Source organism: Cenococcum geophilum (assembly GCF_001692895.1).
Source record: "Cenococcum geophilum 1.58 unplaced genomic scaffold K441scaffold_2, whole genome shotgun sequence".
NCBI classification, from domain to species: Eukaryota; Fungi; Ascomycota; class Dothideomycetes; order Gloniales; family Gloniaceae; genus Cenococcum; species Cenococcum geophilum.
Window position 1 is genome coordinate 4114776 of NW_027137560.1, and position 20242 is coordinate 4135017.

The window sequence follows — 20242 nt, forward strand, 5'->3', positions numbered from 1 at the left end:
ATATAGTAATCTTGTAACACTATATAGAGAGTAGTAAGTATTAAGCTACTACTAGAATATATATATAAGGACGAGATTCATATAATAAAAGCGAATAGCCCCCTTTTAAAGAGGTAATACGCCTAAATATACTGGCTAGGAAGCCTACTACCTATAAATAATAAAGAGATTAAAAGGAGAATATAGAAACTATTAGCTTACTAGGCGGAGACCTAACGCTATACTAGTAGAGCGCTATAATGGTAATAGAGGATAAAAGGTTACGTAATATTAGATAGAAATCCTACTACACTAATTATAAGATAGGCAGATCTTAAATAGAAGCGATAATAAAAGGAGGTAGCGAAAATATAAAATAATATTATTTATACCTATACTAGTAAATAGCCTATACCTTACTAAGTAGTAGCTATAAAAAAGTAGTATATAGTATACTAACTAAATAGGCTATCTATAAGTGTATAAGGTATAGTATTAGAATATAGAACTACTTATTAGCTATATATTTAGGCTTAAAATCTCTCTATTTATAGTAGGAGAGGCGGATATAGATTTTACCTTTATTAGTTCTTTATTATAGGAGGAGTAATGTATAGTATTAACTATAGGGTATTCTTAATATATAGCTACGTCTTATATTTTTACTACCTCCTTCTATTATCGCTTCTATTTTAAGGTCTACCTATTTTGTAAATAGTTAGATATAGTAGATCTCTATCTATATTAATAACTTCCTTATCCTCTATTACTAAGGTAGATGTTCTACTAGTATAGCGCTAGGTCTCACCTAGTAAGCTAGTAGTTCCTAATATTTTTTTTTCTTTCTATTACCTATAGGTAGAGGCTTTCTAGCTAGTATACTTAGGCGTATTACCTTTTTAAGGGCCCTTAATCCTTATATACGTTTTAAGTATTAGTATATATTTCTTTTACTAAGATAGCCTTATATTATAACTATTCTTCTATATAGTAGTTATGATTGTGTAATATATAAGTCTACTAGTAGAACTACTACTTTAGTGTGAGTATAGCGCGGTATGGTTCCTTATAAACCCCTGATAGTGTCTATATAGGGTACTTAGTTTTTAGCTTAGCTAATAGCGCTAAGGAGCTTTTATTATACCTTACTACCTAGTCCTAGGCCCTAGATCTAGAGCCGTATTAGTATTATTAGCCCTTACTATAAAAAATAAATAAATATCTATATAATTTCCATATAATTATTTCTAATAAATCTATAATGTAATTACAGTATAAAAATATATTATATTTATACGCCTATATATTTTATATAAAGCTCTATATAAGGCTCTATATAAAGTTCTATACATAGGCTCTATATACAAGGCCTATATATTAAGGCTCTACCAACAAAGCTACCGCTCGAAGCTCTACTTAAAGCTCTACCGAAGCTCTGCTAAAGGCTCTGCTTAAAGCTCCTCAAAGCTCTGCACACAGCTCTGCTGCCAAGCTCTGCACGAGGCCTCTGCACAAGCTCTGCACGAGGCTCTGCACGAAGCTCTGCACGAGCTTCACACGAAGCTCTGCCACGAGGCTCTACACGAAGCTCTGCACGAGGCTCTGCACGAAGCTCTGCACGAGGGCCTGCACGAAGCTCTGCACGAGGCCTCTGCACGAAGCTCTGCACGAAGCTCTGCACGAAGCTCTGCACGAAGCCTCTGCACGAAGCTCTGCACGAAGCTCTGCACGAAGCTCTGCACGAAGCTCTGGCACGAAGCTCTGCAGAAGCTCTGCACGAAGCTCTGCAGAAGCTCTGCACGAAGCTCTGCAGAAGCTCTGCACGAAGCTCTTACGCGGAGCTCTGCGTAGGGCTCTGCGTAAGCCTCTACTAAAGCTCTACATAAGGCTTTATTAAAGCTCTGCGCGAGGCTCTACCTAAAGCTTACCCCTTCTATAAAGCAAATCTATACCTACTAGTAGTCCTTAGTTATTATTTAAAGCTGGCTCGTCGGTTTAGGTACTCTGGGCTGCGGTAGGAAGAGGTTGTGGAAAGGTGCGGCTGCTACGACTCGGGGGCGTTGGGCGCGACAATGAGATAACAAATTGGAATTGGGCAAACGGGCAACGTAGTCTTCTTCGCCAGGTTTAATTTGGTAATTCTAGCCATTAGGAATAGCTTAGGGAGCTATAGAAGTTAAGACAATTTGGCTTAAAGTAGGTGTATATAGCCTAAATACCCCCGCGCGGGACTAACAAAAATCCAAAACCGTGTACCAGACCTTCTAACGAAGGTCTTGCCAAAAGCGGCTAGCGGCTTGGCAAGATAAGGCCTTGGCAAGAAGGTCTGGGAACGAGACAAATTCGGTCTCCGCAGCAACTACTTCCGGTATCCGTAGTAGTCACCCCGGACCCCGTAGATATAGGCCTATATCAAGGCCTATATTCCTCGTAGTTAGATTCCATAGCTTCATTCATTCTTTTATTCTCAGATCCAGTTCATTAGGTTATAAGCACTCGTTACTACCAAGCTGCGACGGTTCAGCTATTTAACAGTTTAGAATATTAACACCTTACCAAAGGTTGCATAAAGGGTTACCACACCCATACTAGGTCATATCTTACTGTTCTATATTTAATGCCTTACCAAAGGCCGTATAAAGGGTTACCACACCCGTGCAAAGTCATTTTTTATTATCAAATTTACGCGTTAAATTCGTTTATTTACGCGTCGCTATAGGTAAAGACTATCCAGGCATTTAGCGCCTCAAGAAAGACGGTTCAAATTGGCCCCAATATTGGACGCAGCTCAGCACGTACCTACGTGGTGAGGGCCTTCTGCACATCATTCAAGAAGATACAGCCCCACTCCACCCAAAGCTCCAGGAAGAAAAGCCTACAATATCTATCGATCAAGTATCAAAAGGCGCCGACAAGAAGGAGCGAGACGAGATCCTTAAGCAGTCACAAATTATTACAGAAGCTAACGATTTGATTCGCTTAACTAATAAGGAACTCTCCAACGAGTACAATAAAGAGTTCAAACAGTACAGCAAGGAAAACGGCAAAGTCTGTTCAGTCATCCTTAGTACAATTAACAATAAGATCCTTACTGCCTTAGAGCACAAGCAGACGGCGAAGGACTATATTAATTACCTTAAGCAATCGTTCGAGGCTCGTGGCTTGATCCATAAAGCCAACGTATAGGAGACTTTTATTAAGCTCCGCTATTAATCGGACCAAGCAATTACTACTTTCTTAAGCCGTTATTAAGAAGCGGTTTAAGGAGTTAAGTAGGTAAAGCTTGCCCTAGATAACAAGATCATCATCTATCAATTTATTAACGCCGTTAACGAATACTTCCCTATATGGGCTCAAATCCAACGTAATAAGATTCGCGACGGCTATTTAATTCCACTACTTTAATTAATCGCTAACCTCACCAACGAGGCTCAGCGGAAGGACTTAGCCAATAGCTTCGCCTTATTTAATTAGGAGCAGCCCAGTCAAGGACGCGGCAATAGTCGCGGCAGAGGTTAAGGAGCTGGCCGCCCTAATAACCGCAGTGCCTCATTAGGCGATCGGAGCCCTACCGAGGATGCCTTAGACAGGTGCGGATAGTGCAAGAAAAGACATTAAGGTGGCGAGGACTACTGCTGGATAAAGCACACCCACTTAAGGCCCGACTGGTGGAGGCCTAGCGAACGCTCTGGTAGCGGAGGTAATTAAAACGGAGCAGCCTTAAATACGAATAAGGCCTCTAGGGGGACATCCAATCAATCCTCTTAAGCTACCAATTCGGTAATTAGCTTAATCTTTGCCACGTAGGCTATTGGGCCAGCAGCTACAGCTTCAGGAACGAATATTAAGGACTCCTAGATGGCCGATAGTTGCTCAAATATTCACATATGCAACGACATTAGGAGGTTCGTACAGTATGAGGAAATTAAACCTCTCCAAATCCAGACGGGAGGAGGCCTAATAAAGGCCATTGGCGTTAGATTAGTCGAGCTTACAGTCGCCCGAACTGACCACTCAGCCCATACAATTATACTTACCAAAGTATATCACTGTCCTAACTTCTTTACAAATATCGTCTCGCTTAGTGTTCTATAGGGGAAGGGAGCCTTTTTTAACGGTCTCCACAATACAATTAACCTCGTTAAAGATCAGGCAGAAGTAGCCTACATTCCATGCATTAACGGTCTCAATTCATTTATCCTATTGGACAATCCCGCACCACCGCGCCTTATTGAGGAACTTCCTACCAAGGACGCTGTACCAAAGGTCTCTCGGGCCCCGCAAGAAGACAAGGTCTCTCGGGCCTCGCAGGAGACAGAAGAGGCTTCTCGGTCACCGCAGGAAGAGGCTTCTCGGTCACTGCAGGAAGGATGCGAGGCTTCTCGGGCCTTGCAGGAAGAAGACGAGGTCTCTGAGGCCTCGCAGTCGGGGGGTGACTCGCAGTCGGGGGGTGCTTCTGGCGATCACGACATCGCACTGCAGCTCAATCAACCTCCCCTCACCAATAACGAACTGAGCTATGAGCCAGTCGTAGATATTATCAGAAGATTTCAAGAGGCAGATGAGGTCTCCAGGGCCTCACTATCGGGGGGTGCTTCTGGCGATCACGATATCGCACCACAGCCCAATCGACCTCCCCTTACTGACGAAAAACAGGCAGGTCTTGACCAGCAAGACCTTCCTAATCTAGGAGACTACCTCCGCCAGGAAAAGACTCCCTCAAGGGACAGAATCGATACACGTGACATGGCGAACACGCGTACGCGATCAAAGCCACAGCTTAATTATACCATACTCCATAGGACGGGAAGGAAGGAGCTGGCCGCAAAAGCCATCTACCTTACCCTTGCGTTCGCCCACGCATTCGTAAACGCTTTATTGCAGCATCAGTGGACAAGAACGATTAAGGGACTACCTCCGGAGCCACGCAGATGGGAATGATGTAGAGAGCTCGTGACGGGTAATCAATCACAGCTCAGGGAGAGGTTAAAAAGGACCTATAATACACTCGGAGGATTACGAGGTGTTTCTTTTATATATAAACAAGTTCAATACTAATTTAGGAAGGGTCTGCTTCTGTTTTGGTGGAGCACTAGGGGGTGTAACGATGGTACTAGAGGAGTCCTCCACATGCGTTTCCTGCTTACATAAGCAGAGTCCCTTCTTATTCGGTCTCCGCAGCAACTACTTCAGTATCCATAGTAGTCACCCCGGACCCCGTAGATATAGGCCTATATCAAGGCCTATATTCCTCGTAGTTAGATTCCATAGCTTCATTCATTCTTTTATCCTCAGATCCAGTTCATCATGTTATACAAGACAAGAGGCTCTGCGAATTATTTAAAAAGTGGTGACTGAGTTCTTAGTCTTGGCTACCTTCATCGAGATGTACAGAATTATGGGGAAAATCGCTGATCGCTGTTAAGATCTTTCCGCATCTATATTGTAGTTAGTATTGTCTAAACATGGAAGTTCCACGGCGCATCTTCGTATATACTTGCAGTCGAATCTTTTGCGCTTCAGTTAGTTTCATGCCATGGACAGGCCATCCCTTCCCACGCTAGTTTACGTCCACGCATATCGATAAGGGTTTGGCCAATCACAGGCTTTCGTTAGTTAAACTGAAAGCTTGGCTCTGATACTGATGTTAATAGGCTTGGCGCCAAGCTGTGGACGCTAGCGTGGGAAGGGATAGTCTAGTCAGAGTGTTTCTCAAGCAGTTTTGCTTATCTTTCGTGTTTGGAACCTACAAGTCTTCGAAACCAATTGGACTAGGAGGATATAAGGCTCTAATTTTGACTAATGGAGAGACTGGATGCTGCATAATTATGTCTGAGCTGTCACGGAGAAGATGGGCGTATCGGTTTAAGAGCACCTTTAGGGAACTGCAGAAGATTGACGTCATATGGGCCAATGCGAAGACAACGAATGTGCCTATTGATAAGAACGATCATGGTGTATGGCTAATCAATTCGGGGATAATAATTGTACCACGTAGAAGTCCCGCTTGGAGTGATAAAAATATTTAAGGATTTGGTACTAAAGGCGCGATCTGCAGGGTTTCCGAGAAGATTCTTGAATTTCTAAAACCCTAACTCCTGTAACTCCTGTAACTCCTGTAACATCTATAGCACGCGCGTCTCCTAGCCGTTGCGATGTCATATTACCCTGTAGATCAGTCAGCTTGACCAACAACTAGAATTCGAAAAATCGGACTCTCGGGCTTAATCACGTACCTCTGCTCAAGTGCTGGCTTGCTGCACTGAAAACGCCAAGAAAAAGCAAATATAGTTTGGCGGGCCATCTGACCCTCAGAGAACAGCTGGCCGGGAGCCGAGCTCAATTGATTTCCTTGGCGGAACGCGGTCAATAAGAGGAAGAGGCTCTCTGATGGGAGGCCGGGCAAATGCGTGGTTGCCCGTTTCCACACTCCCCAAGAAATATTGGCGTGTAGAGGCATAACCCTGTTTGGATGCTTGTTGGGGAGTCTCCAGGGTAGAAGCAGTAGCAATCATGTTGTTTGTTTGGATGAAAAGCTTGAGAGCTTGGGGGGGGCCGCTTGAAAGCTGTATGAAAGATTGAAAGATGTGTCGATGGCCAGAATGTCCGTTGACTGTTGTTGTATCGAACACCGAGGGAAGAGTTGAAGAATATATATCCAGTTTGGGAGCACGCGGAAAGCGGATTACTATCGGAGTTTGTAAGTGCCCGAAGGTGGGCGCTCTATTCGTCAGCGCCTAGATCACATTGAGTCACCAAAAACGGAAAATTTGATAATGCATGAGAGACGAAAATCCTGATAATTGTTGGCGTTTGAAAAACGACTGGAATAAGGCTATGCTCTAAGAATACGTCATCTAAGGGCCGTATGACCTATCCAAGTTCTATGCTAAATCCACTAGCATCTTGCTTACTCCTGTATGGCGCTTATTGGGGGGCACTCCATAGCCCATTGCCCTTCTTTGCCTCATTGAGGACTCTCAATTCTCCTGCTGCAATATCAAATATCATCCCGTGCAGTGTAAGGCCGCGCTCATTGATCGCTTTGCTAACAGTCGGGTGCTTGCGAAGCACGTCGAGAGACTGCTGAACGTTCAGTTCTGCAAGTCGAATCGATTTCGCATCGTCGTCTACAAGGCTTTCCAGCTCTACCTTGTGTTTCCTACGTAGCTCTCTCAATGGCAGCAGCCACGTGTTGAGAGTTGGGCCCAGATCGGCATCCCCAAGAGCAGCGTTAGCTCCTCCGCATTTTGTGTGGCCGCAGACTACGATCTTTTTCACTTTAAGATATGCAGTCGCATATTCGATGACGCTGGAGGCGTTGAGGTCGTCGGCGTGGAGACAATTGGCGATGTTGCGGTGGACGAAGATGTCTCCAGGTTTGCAGTCGCAGACTGTGGTTTCGGGGACTCGACTATCGGCGCAGCCAATCCACAAAATTTCGGGACTCTGGCTAGTGGCCAGTGTCTTGAAGAATTGAGGATCCTGTTCGATGATCTTCCTCGCGTAGATCTTGTTTCCGGCAACGATTCGCTCCAGGGCGTCTAAAAATCAGGTGAGAATTGCATATTAGCATGGCTCTATGGAGAAGACTTTGGCCGAAAAGGAAAGGCATGACTGTGCGCTGCCGGTATTATACATGCTGGCCGAGCAGCTATATAGCTAGGCTGGGGGGCTCGCCTCAGCCATTTTGTTGAAGCCAGCAGTCGAACGCGCATTGTGCGATGATCTTGGGATGGGCAATTGCTCACCTGGTGAAAGACTCATTGTGCGATTACCTAAAAGCCAGTGCGACCGACGATACAATGACACAGGAACCAGGAACACTGCGATACGGCGATACAGCTATCGGGATACTTTCCTGCAGCTGCTATTATCTTTCAAAGCCACCAACTTCTGCGGATAGTCACGGGTAACTGTATAGAAGCTGCACCCAAAAAACGCGAAAATTTCTTCTCTTTCCGTTGCCTCGTTGCGGCTGTTGTAGGGGTTTTTATAGAAGTCTGTCCCACCTCATGCACGGTCCCACCTCGTGCACGGCACCAAAATTATGCAAAATACGTCTTTTTAAAATGCTTATATCTTAATAACCATAATATCTATTTATATAAAATTCTAAATATAGTTTATCAAATAGTAAGAAAAGCTTTTTATAAATTTTTTTTTTTTAAATTAGACCTTATATAATACTTTTTATTTTTTAACCTATATAAAAGTGATATTCTTTCATATTATACTATAAATTATATTATTTTTATATTTTTATTTTATAAAATGCTTTTCTTACTATTTGGTAAGCTATATTTACAATTTTATATAAATAGGTATTATGGTTATTAAGATATAAGTATTCCAAAAAGACGTATTTTGGTGCTGTGCACGAGGTGGGACCGTGCACAAGGTGGGACAGACTTCTAACGCAAAAGCTCTGATAGTGATACCGATGGCGCCCCACGGTTCAATGCATATCCGGAAAAGCCAGGAGTCAATCTTGGATTGATCACCACGAAACGCTGACGGTTCCAGCCACTGCCTTTATCTCGACCATATCGCTTATGTGGGAGCGTGTTACTGCCACACCACAGCATTCAGCCTACATCCTGCGCTCTGATACAAATGCCGCTTTCAATTGTGGCGAGAGAATCATTCTATGGTGCTCTGATAACCACTACCGCAGTACGCGTAAAGTTACATTCGCTGTCAAATTGGAGGAGACAGGGTGTAAAAATCTGTGACTTGATTGTTTCATGTTTTACCGCATGTTCGTAATACCAGATTTCAGCTCTCGCCCCCGTCTTGTCCGCTGTCATCTGTACATATGAAGATATCAATCGTTGGGGTTCATCGACCCTAACGCTAGCTCGGTTTTTTGCCCTATATCCCGCTGCTGTCATTCTATCATCTAATCCCCAAGCCCAATTATAGGCTGGTCTCTCTGCTCACAGGTGCCTGGGTTGCTCAAAATTCGCAGATGGCAAATCCGAATCCCAACCTCTGAGCCTCAGCATTACTCTGAGCCTCCTAAGGGTTCTAGAACGCTGCCCCAACCGTAAAAGGTATCCCGTAGTCAACCAGGAAATTGGAGCCGCCGGGGAAGAACTCCAACGCCAAGCGAAATAGGGCTGAGAACCCCCACAATCTCACAATGCAAGCTAATCTAGGCAAGCTTTCACCGCAGTTCAATGTCTTTCTGATGTAATAAGAGAGACAGCCAATTGACATTAGTAACTTTCCGATCTGTTGGTTGGCATCGGATATGCAAGATTGAAAAAATTCGTTCGGAGTGCGATTTCGGAAGTCCCCTCAGGCCGGAGGTGTGTTCGCATGTGACTAGGCTGCATACTCACCCAGTCAAACGATGAAGAGAGTAGCACCTACAGTGTATTCTGAATCGAAATCTAAAGCTCACTGCTCCACGCGATGGTCTGCTTATGTGCCCTTCTTCCTCTCCATCTGGAAGGTCTTCAACAGTCATACTGACTCACGAGAATCGTCTAACATGCTCCCTCATTCGTTCCCCGAGATTTTTGCAGGCTAGAAAGTATCTATCACTTGACCACTTAAGTTCTTCACATGGCCAATACCTAGGGAGCAGTGAAACCAGTTGCCCCTGCTATACTCTCATCTAGAAAACTTCTCGGACCCATTAGACAAAACACACAAAGAGCACGAAAGCCCATGATGCTTTCCATTCTCCGGGTTACGGCTGTGGAGTTCCATAGACAACACCTTTGACGTTGAAGTGAAGACACTGCATGGCAGTCTTGAAGCAATTATGAGACAACAGCTCGCCCTCGCCCACGACCATTTCCCTTCTCTCTTCTGAAACCAAGTATTTACACTGAAGCAATTCAAATCAATTCCCAAAACTAGCTCCGCTGCATTAGTGGTGGCCGTCCCGATATGTGATGTAACCGACTACCGGTACTATGCCAAAACACCTGCGTATCACCTGCGCATCGACTGCGTATCGCCTGCGTATCACTTACGTATCACGCTGTTTTAGTCACGTAGTAGTCTCCCCTTTCATCTTATTACCTGTGTCTTCCTCGTGTATATAGAGAGGCTCTAGAGCTACATTTTACAATCAAGTCGCTTATTTATTTCCCACACTGCAAAAGCTTACATGTGAAGAGAAGTATTTCCGCGTCCATTGTACCTTGTGAGATTATAGCCCAACCTCTCGTTCACTATATTTGCAGCTATTAAGGAGAGGCAGGATACCGTTGTTAAGCATAATATGGGGGTTCAGAGGCGTCTAAACTTGCGATGCTATTAGCGTAAGCTCAAAAAAGTCAACATACCGATGCAGTGCAAATTAATCGTACCGCCATCAGAATATTGCAGATATGGCGGGGTAGACCTCATGATTTTCGTACCATTATTGCTATGACATGCTTGTTTGAACCCAATTTTTCTGGTAAAACTCCTTCAATGCCTGCAGGACCTTGAGTTGCAAAAAGTCAAATACTTATAGAAATGATTAGTAGAGTGTTAATTGAGTTGCTTCTGACCTTCATTTGGGATAGAAAATTCATAAAATCCACAGGTCTTGCGCTTGATGACACGTTCAGTAAATAGACTTTTTTTCTGCTCCGTCTAGTTCTTGCTTAGGAGTCTTGAGCTTTTGTGTGGAATGATAGCAAAGTAGGAAGAGGATGAACAGGAAAATCACCTTGAACTTAGACTTCTGGGCTGTGCTTACACCGCTTTGTTTGGTCTGTCGCATGAACGGTTCAGATAGGGTTATTTTCCTAATCCAACATGCGTGTTAGCTGTTCAGGGAGGGACTGTGAAACTCAAAATGGTTGCTCCTCACACCAGGGCTAAATTAGGGGCTATGAATTTTGTGAGATACATTTTCCCATATATACATGTAAATGTCCCTCCGATAGCTTATCAAGAGAAGTATCTCATTTTATTATTTACTTGAGAGAATTGCCTTATAAGTCATCTGGCGAGACTCTCTGTACAATAATTCCTGTCGCTGCACCGCCCCCATTGCAGATCGCCGCAAGGCCATACTGACCCACTTTAAGTTGGTGTAGCAGAGTAACAAGGATCCTGCTGCCCGAGCTGCCGAGTGCATGTCCGAGTGCGATGGCGCCGCCTCTGGGGTTAACGTTCTCGACCCCAAGACCCAGAATCTTGGCGTTGGCTTTGATGACTGCGGCGAAGGCCTCGTTGAACTCCCAAACACTGATATCAGACTTCTGGAGGCCGGACTGGGCGAGGAGTTTCTCTACCGCTGTGGCAGGTGCAACTGGGAAATCAATGGGATCTATTCTAAATTAGCAAGACTCTAAGGAGGGGCTTGAATATACGAACCAATTGCAGCATCAGCGTACGCGACGATACGTGCGAGAACACGGCTATCACTGCCGTACTGCTTTGCAATTTCCTTGCTTCCTAGCACAAGTGCTGATGCACCATCGTTGAATGAGGAGCTATTCGCAGCAGTGACACTCCCAGTTCCATCCCTCACAAACGCAGGCTTCAGCGTGGGCACCTTCTCGAGCTTCAATTTGTTATATCCTTCGTCCTCTGAAACCACCACTTCGCCCTTCTTAGTCTTCACAGTCACCGGCACGACCTCATCCTTGAACAGTCCAGCAGCCCAGGCCTCTTGCGCGCGCTTGTATGTGAGAATGGCGAACTCGTCCTGCTCTTCCCGAGAGATGCCGTATTTCTTAGCCGTGTTCTCCGCGCAGTTCCCCATATGGATCTGATTATACACATCCCACAGACCATCTCCAACTAGCCCATCGACCAGCTTCTGCTCGCCAAATGCCGGCTGCTGGCTTGCCCGATTGAGGTAATACGGCACCCTCGTCATATTCTCAAACCCGCCAGCTACTTGTGCTTCGGCCTGGCCCAGCTGGATTGTGCTCGCAGCGATTGTGACGGCTTTGAGACCCGATGCGCATACTTTGTTCACTGTTGTGGCTTCGACCGAGGTAGGAAGGCCAGCGAAGATGGAGGCTTGTCGAGCGGGAGCTTGCCCCATGCCGGCGGCGAGCACGTTTCCCATATGCACAGCATCTATCTTTGAGACTGGCACTTTGGATTTCTCCAGCACGGACTTGATTGCGGTAGCGCCGAGTTGGGGGGCGGGGACGGTTGTGAAGGCACCATTGAACTATTGGAGTGAGCAAAGAGGGCTCCGGAAGACTACAGGAAGACTTACGACTCCCGTAGGTGTTCTTGAGGCGCTGAGAACGTATGCATCCCGTATTTCCTTCTGCGCCGGCCGTAATGTGCTGAATTGACGCTGGATAGTGGCGAGTCTTTGCTGTGCTCGCGGAAGTGAGCGGGCGGCGGAGCCAAGCGGGGCGCGGAGAGCGGAGGACATTGCGGTATTAGATGGCTCAGCCAGGGCTTATGCAAAGAGAAATGAGGAAACAGAGAGACGGCTCGTGTTGTTTACTGCTTCGTCACATGTTGGCGATGTGTGCGCAAGTTGACGTATGTAGCTGCTGTGGGGAATGCTGGTTGCTTGGTCCGCCCTCGGCCCGAGCTATCGGTTTGTATCGCTCTAAATTTCTGGGCCATTAACCGAGAGCTCCACGGCGATTTCATGGCTTATTTCGACAAACTACTGGAAAGGCTGCGATGAGATCTCCTAGTCCGATTACCTCTGTGCATAATATGACTACGTATACGGGTTTTATCTCAAGCGGTTGGAAATTCCATCTTCCTCAACACTGTTTCCAATCAGTGCAGGCCTGTCTATCCCTTCCAACGCTGGTTTGTGTCCAACTGTTATCGATAAGAGCTGGCCAATAGAATCAATTAGATCAAGGCTCCGTGACCATACACGTACTTTTGATTCTGGTGTTCGCGCACAGACCACGTTCTCGTTGGATAAGCAGGGGTCCAAACTATTTGAGTGCTCTATATGTAAATGTATTTGTAGTGTGAAAATCTCCAACGATATCTAGTCACGTGCTCAATGCTTCCAGCGTGGTTTCAGAGGCGCAAGGTGTGATGTCTCTGGTTGCCCCTGAATCCACCAAATTGCATTTTTTATGAAAGCAAGATTTCCCTACCCATTAGGTAACCACTAATACCTAGCATAATATTCAGATAGGTAATATTCCACCGGCGATGACTGCGTAAAAATCTCTGGGTGTCTATCTAAAGTTGCCGGTATTGATGGCCAGCCCTGCGGTGGCCTCAGACAGAAAGTCCCCATATGCTGACGTGAATGGCTTGACAAGGGTGCATTCAGGGGGCCTATTTCAACTCAGCTCAAATCCTTTACTGCTGTAATGAAACTATCAAGTAGGACTCATCTCGATGGCCGATAGCTCTGCGATTTCCTTGGAGAATATCCAACCCTCACGGGCACCTGGGTCTGGTCCGCCTAATACTGCTATAACCGCTCAATCAGACTCTGGATCAAGCTCCTCATCACCGCCTTTAGCCTCTTCAACGGAGACAGCCCCTACTACTACCGAAACGCCAAGCACTAGCGATGTCTCGGCTAGTCCAGCAGCCTCACCAGGCGGATCTTCTTCTATCAATGCACCAAAAGAACGCGGAAATGCTTTCGTTTCATTCATGAGACCAATATCTACTATTACGAGATTCGTTGTTGTCTTCATCTTTGGCTTGATAGCCTGGTTTGAGGCAGGCTATGCAAATGCTTTTGCGCGAAAAAGCTATGAGTTATCACTTTGGGCTACGTGCCGTGATCACCAGGTATCTGATAGCTAAGTTTATCATACGCGTCAAATGAGCTGGCTGGACTTCATCTACTAGACCAACCTTCATGTGCTCGCTGTAAAGCGGTCCATTATACTTGCTCACCATCCGATTCAGGGGTTAAGCTAAGCCGCCGTAATACCATACTGCTTCTTAATAGTATCCGTAGGCTTTGAATTAAATTCATTGGTATCACTCCTTGTCATATGCAGCCAGGAAGTTCCCACATACCTTTTCCGCCATGGCATAAACCGTCGCCTGCGGCCCACTCCCCGGGGTCAATGAAAACACGCTCGCACCCGCAACCCGCAACCCCGTCACGCCATAAACCCTCAATTCATCATCCACCACGCCGCCAAGCTCCCGTTTCATCATAGCAGCCGTACAGTATATATGCGCATTAGGCGGCCCTATCAGGCCCCTCGACACCGTTTTCAACTGCGCGTCGGTGGTCAGGTTGGCTCCGAGACTCAGCTCGGTTGGCCCGAGGACTTGCATCGGCGGTGTGGCCATCAGTTCCCTGTTCTTGCGGAACAGGGCGAGGACGACCTCGAGATCGATGGGGTCCGTGAGCGAGCCGAAGTCGATGAGCGGGTTCGCCAGCGGGTCCGTCGTGTTGAGCGTGATGGAGGCTCGGCTGAACGGCTTGACCATGTAGATGGTGGTGTCAGGCCAGTGTTCCAGCTGATGCTGCCGACGGGCGCGCTGAAGAGGCCGTGTTTCTGAGCGAGGATGTTTCGCTGCGCGACGTAACCTGTAAGGACAGTGAGTCGGTGCTTGACGGGAGGAAGCTTGCTGGGTCCTCGAATCGGGCGAGGTTCACGATTGAGGCGTATTTCGATGTCGCGTTCCCCAGAGGCAACTGGATGAAAACGTTTGCCGTCTGCCGAGTCAATGTGTATGCGCCTTGCCGCGAGGATTCGTAAAGTGCAAGTTTTTCCGCGTCGGAGATTGTATTGGATAACAGGGTGCCAGCGTTAGGCTCGATATTGGATTGAACTGTGATTGGGGGGTATTTCAGTAATGGCAACGAGAGTACTTTGAAGAGGATGAAATGGCCAAACGTCACTGTGGGAGCATATCGAAACCCGTCGGAAAATTCCTACACTAAAGATCTGCGGAACGGATACGCACAACTATAATTGATGTCAAGAGTCATGATCCTGGGATTTTGCCCGACTCCAGGAAGATCCGCAATTGTATCAATCCTCAAATTCTGGAGATACGCTTTTGGCATAATTCCGGAAAGGTGGAGGATCCGGGGCGCATGCATAGCGCTAGCTGCTACCATGACTTCCTTTTTGGCCGTGACGTTACCAATTTCTCCAGTATTACGGGATATGTACTTGATCCCAATCGTCTTCTTCTCTTTCAAGAATACCTTACTAACATCATGCTCAGCCAAGAGATGATAGCTAGGCCACGAGCCTATCACCCTATCATAATGCGCAATGCGTGCATAGGATCGAGTTTCGTTACGCGGGTCTAGCGCCTTCAAGAGCCAGAAGAGTCCAATAGCACCACCGTCGTTTGGATCTGTTGCTTCCTTTATGCCAACTGTTGTGGTCGCATTCTAGAAGTTTTCTATAAATATTGGGTCGGCACAAGAGCATCCATATTGAGAGAAAGATGTGCATACTGTCCCCTGCGTAGTTAAATGGAGAATAACTTGCCTGGACTGGTCCGCTGAAACCATGTACTGCATCAGCCCAAGGGATGTTGTAATCTCTGGCCAATGACGGATCCGGCCTTGTGAAGTTCTCACTTCGATATTTGTAAATATGGCAACAGGTATCAAAGGTGTCTATGTCTTACTTTCTTAAAGTAAGGTAAACCATCCCATCCCCATGCATTGCCTTCTAGTGACTCCCACGAACTATAGTCTTCTTTCGCGCAACGGACGAAGAACACGGTGTTCACCGTGGAGCCACTACTAACGACTGCTCCCATTGGAGCAAATAATGTTACATTGTTCAGTTCAGCCTGAGGAGTACCGAAGATTTTTTGCCATAAATAAGAGAAGGGGTTGTAGGCACCAGGGATAAGAACAGTTGCCTCTCCTTGGTCAAAAGGGCCATATTCCACTACAAGAAAAGATACTATAGATAAGATTTGAGGGCATGAACCTTAGTGAAAATTCATCAGCAGCAAACCCACCTTTTGAGTCCTCAGTTAGGCGATCGGCGACTGTGAGACCCGCTATACCTCCTCCAGCTATAACGAAATCATATGATGTATTTGAAACGGTCTCTTTTCTGACAATGCGGGCATATTTGCCAAGGGAATGACCGCCGATCTGGAGGTGGTGATGATGTTGAGGAGGAGCGCTTTGAAGAGCATGTTAGCAGCTTGTTTTTGGATTCGCGCTTTTCCTCGAGGGAAGAGGACGTGGACGCCACTTAATGCATCTCTTCTGCTTTGCCCTGCGCAATTCAACTTAGCTCTCGCCGAGCTGTGCCCGGAAATTGCGCCGCGATTGAGCTCCTTAGACCACGTGCTCATTTTAGGCAATTAAATACACGTAGTTGGGTCCTCCGACCTGCATTTTCGAGCCGGACAACTTGCAGTGAGGCTGAGAATTTAAGAGAGCTGATTGGCTGAGGGCGGGCTAGTGGATGGTAGTTTAGGCAAAAGCTCGGGCTGCGTAACGATAAGTTAGTTACGGTACCTGACTGGTAAGGGTAAGCTGCACTTTTACAAAACTAGATGTAAGCTGGAGGTAGAAGAAACGAAAGCGGGGTTAGATGCGGCCAAGATTAAATCAGCAGATGATTAGCTCAATTCTTATCGGGTTAGACCTGTCGAGGAAATCACTGATATATCTCTAGCTCTCCCGTCGAGCCAGTGTTCATCAATTATGTTGGCCACGGAGGTAGCTTTACTGCTGAGGTGTCGGACACCGAACGACTACGGACACCGAAGGTCGAACTAGGGTTATTTTCCTTATGTATATTAGGGCTCTTAGAGCCACCTTAAATAAAAGACAGATCACTCATTCAATTCTGTGTCTCTACCCATCAGCTAGCTAATGTCACTTGTCGTGATACCTGCCTGGCTGACAGTTATGAGCCCGGTAACCTTCTAAGCACCAGCAAGATCTTAGTGGCCAGACGACTACCACTAAGCCTCTTTGAGCATAGTTTGTTACGAAATATCGCGTGCTTTATGCGTAAGCGCGTCTCTTTATATAACCTTAAAAGAACCTTAAAACAAAAGCCACTATAGCAACCAAGGACTCTATAAACCCTCTTTTGCTAACCTAAAAAGACTGGCCTATATAGTTTTAATTTATCCGCTAAGAAGTAAGTTTTGCGAAGATCTAGGACTATATTAACCTAGATAAGACGGAGAACGAAATTAAGTAAAACACTAAGCCAGCTATACCTACGATAGTAGCAGCTCCTGCAGTACCTGTAGCGGATCCTGCAGCACTAATAGCGGATCCTGCAGCTTCTGCAGCACTAGTAGCGGCTCCTACAGCATTAGTAGCAACTCTAGCGTCTACTAGAATAGCTACACCTGGGTTATTGAGTTAAGGATAATAACCTTAGTAATCTCTAGAGATATAGAGAATGCTCTTTAAGCTCTATAAGCTCTAATAACAGGACTACCTAAAGCGGGAAGAGAAGCTCTATACGTTTATAGCACTCTTGCATACTACTATAGGCACTAACTTCTTAGGGTATCTTAAAAACCTAACCACACTATATTCAATTATAAGACAGCTAAAGAAGGTAGTAAAGCTATCTTAAGCTACGTTACAGTAAATGGTATTAGATAATCTTAAGAAACGGAAATAAAGGCCTAAATGTTAGACACTAAAGTTATGGCTTTAGCTTTATATCACTATTATATAGAATAGTAAAGAGCTAGAGGAAGGGTTAATAGAGGTAATGAAGAGCAGCGTTATACAAGCCTTTATCTAGGACTGTAAGGAGATCTATCTAGCTCTATATTATACCTTTATTTAAAAGGTAGCGAAGAGGTTAGAGAAGCTTAAAATGGCAATAATAATTAAGGAATTTAACCTCCTCTATAAGCATCTAAATACTAGACATAACGCCTATACTATACTCTTAGGGCAGCCAGCTATAGATCCTACGACGTCTACTACCCTAGTACCCTCTTAATCGCCTAAGACAAAGTGCTTTACTTATGGTTTACCCTATAAGTTAAGGAATTATAAGTAACTGTTTTAGTCTCTTTAAGGTATAAACTTTATACCAAATAACGAGTATTTAAGAAAGTGTTAGGAATGGCTTAAGGTCCTAATAAACAAGTAGTATTATAATAGGAGGCTTAAGCAGATTAAGAAGGAAGGTCCTAGGTTAAGAACGTCTATATTAGCTTTATTTACTGCCGAAAAAATTAAGGATCTAAATAGGCCCTAAGCTACAGCGGCTGCTGTAATAATATCCTTTTTATTATTAATATCATCACAGGATTATCTAGATCTGTCTTTAATTAATGCCTAAAGGTATAATACTATAGTAGACACCCACTTCTGCAACAATATTAGATACTTCCGTGACTTTAAGCCAAGTATATCTATAGTAATAGCTAAAGATTCTAAAGCAGAAATCCATGGATACGGTAATATTAACTTAGCAATAGAGGTAGGGAAATAACGCCTAACTTAGTATCTGACATTAAGGAATATAGCATACGCTCCCTATTTTTATACTAATCTAATATCCGCAGCAAAGCTCCGTAGGATTAGAGTAATTATTAACTAATTTATAAATTATCTGCGCTATAAAGATAATAGAAGCCTATTTGGTAACCTTATAAAATACAGAGGTCTCTACCTTATTAATGCCATTACTACCTTACTACCTACTCCTACTACCTACACTATATCTACTAGATTTAAGACCTTAGCATATAATAAAGTATAGCATTAACGCTTACTACACTATAATATAGAGTTAGTGGATTATCTACCAACTACGGCAGATGGGGTTAAAGTAGTTAAGATGGACAGAGGAAGAACTCCGTATAGTATATTACTTTATAAACCATATATTCTTAGAAAGATAACATAGTAGATATCCTGTAGAATATCAGCAAAAGGGACCTACCCCTTTAAACGCGTCTACTTTAACGTTATTATAGAATAAGATGGGTTTAATAGAGATACGTATATAGCTTACTTTTGGTATAACTATATAAAGTACCACCGTATTTTTTCTATTAAGAACCATAAGCAAGAGACACTACTCCTACTCTTTAAATCAATAACAGCATTTATAAAGAAGTTTAATACTTAAGGTATCCGTATTTAGCATATAGATAAGGAGCAAGGTATAGGCGCTAGGGTAAAGAACCTTATCTAGCTTAACAGAGGTATTATTAAGCAATTAATACTATATACCCTAGCTCAAAATAGACCTATAAAGAGGTTAGGGAGAGCCATTTCCAAATAAGCAAGGACTGCTATTATTGAAGCAAAGTTACCTATAGATCTATGGCCCGAGTTTATGCTCCTTGCAGTATTCCTACTTAATTAAACTCCTATTAAGTCTATTAACTAGGAGACCCTATTTAAGATGCTTTATAAACGGAAGCTGTAGCTAGTAGGACTTTATATAGCCGGATTTTTAACCTATATACTCATTAAACACGGTATTCCTAGGAAGGTAAAGTTTAAGCCATAAGCCTAAATAGGTTATCTCGTTAGTATAAAAGCGTCAAATATCTATAGAATATAGATACTAATCACCAACTATATTATCCGATCTTATAATATATAAATTAATAAGTTAAAGAGATATTAATCTCCTAAAACACCAGAACACCTTATTATCTTATAGGCTTAAAAGGACCGTTTTTAGTAAGTCCAGGACCTACTAGATAATCTTTAAGATGGTAGTAAGGACTAGATAAAGAACTTTAATAAAGAACTGGATATAAGACTACCGCATTTAGCAAATATCAACGTTACTCCTATATTAAAAAGCATTTAGATCTTAATAGAAGAACTTTATTAGCTATTTACCCCAAAGCTAACTCCAGAACCGTCTAAACCATTAGCGTCTTTAGCGCCTTAGTAATTACTATTTACTACGGCATCTACGCTACAGACACCATCTACTACTTAGTTATCTTCTAAAGTTACCAAACCACTGTTTATAGATCCTATACCTTATTCCGAACCTTAGACGACAGCAGGCTTATTATTAGGGGGTAAGAGACGTTCTAGCTATAAAAAGCGGTCTATGGTAAAGAAGAAAGATATATTAAATTAGGATCTACAACAACAAGCCTTTGCGGTTTAAATTAATAATAGTAATATTATTAATCCAGATATAATACTATTGGCTCACGCTTTCTATACTACTGCTATAAAGATATATAGATATTAAAATAACTTTCTACCGCCACTAAGGTTATAGAAAGAGATGCTTAATTATAAGTACGCTATAGAGTTTAAAGTAGCTGCTTATACTGAGATAAAGGCCTTAACTGGAAAGCAGACCTAGGACAAGGTACAACTAATTAAGAAGGTCTATTAACTTCCTACTATATAGGTCTTTACGTATAAGGAAGATTTGGA

At 44.1% G+C, this 20242-nt stretch overlaps 3 protein-coding genes across 3 annotated transcripts; all 3 read right to left on the minus strand.

Moving 5' to 3' along the window:
- Positions 1–6906: 6906 nt before the first annotated feature.
- K441DRAFT_673021 (carbonic anhydrase) lies at positions 6907–7746 on the minus strand (the record flags this gene model as incomplete). The annotated part of the gene is made up of 2 exons (XM_067650610.1): positions 6907–7523; positions 7731–7746. The coding sequence occupies 2 exons, from the start codon at positions 7744–7746 to the stop codon at positions 6907–6909; spliced, it is 633 nt and encodes a 210-aa protein (XP_067509987.1).
- Positions 7747–10787: 3041 nt separating this feature from the next.
- Positions 10788–12456, minus strand: K441DRAFT_651424 (thiolase). Its single transcript, XM_067647190.1, has 3 exons — positions 12167–12456; positions 11308–12118; positions 10788–11260 (listed from the first exon to the last, which is right to left on the minus strand). Exons 1-3 carry the CDS (start codon positions 12329–12331, stop codon positions 10923–10925), a joined length of 1314 nt encoding a protein of 437 aa, XP_067509988.1. The 5' UTR covers positions 12332–12456; the 3' UTR covers positions 10788–10922.
- Positions 12457–13832: 1376 nt separating this feature from the next.
- K441DRAFT_702395 (GMC oxidoreductase) lies at positions 13833–16231 on the minus strand (the record flags this gene model as incomplete). Its single annotated transcript, XM_067653399.1, has 7 exons — positions 13833–14376; positions 14441–14724; positions 14821–15243; positions 15326–15446; positions 15502–15785; positions 15844–15941; positions 16206–16231. 7 exons carry the CDS (start codon positions 16229–16231, stop codon positions 13879–13881), a joined length of 1734 nt encoding a protein of 577 aa, XP_067509989.1. The 3' UTR covers positions 13833–13878.
- Positions 16232–20242: the final 4011 nt, after the last annotated feature.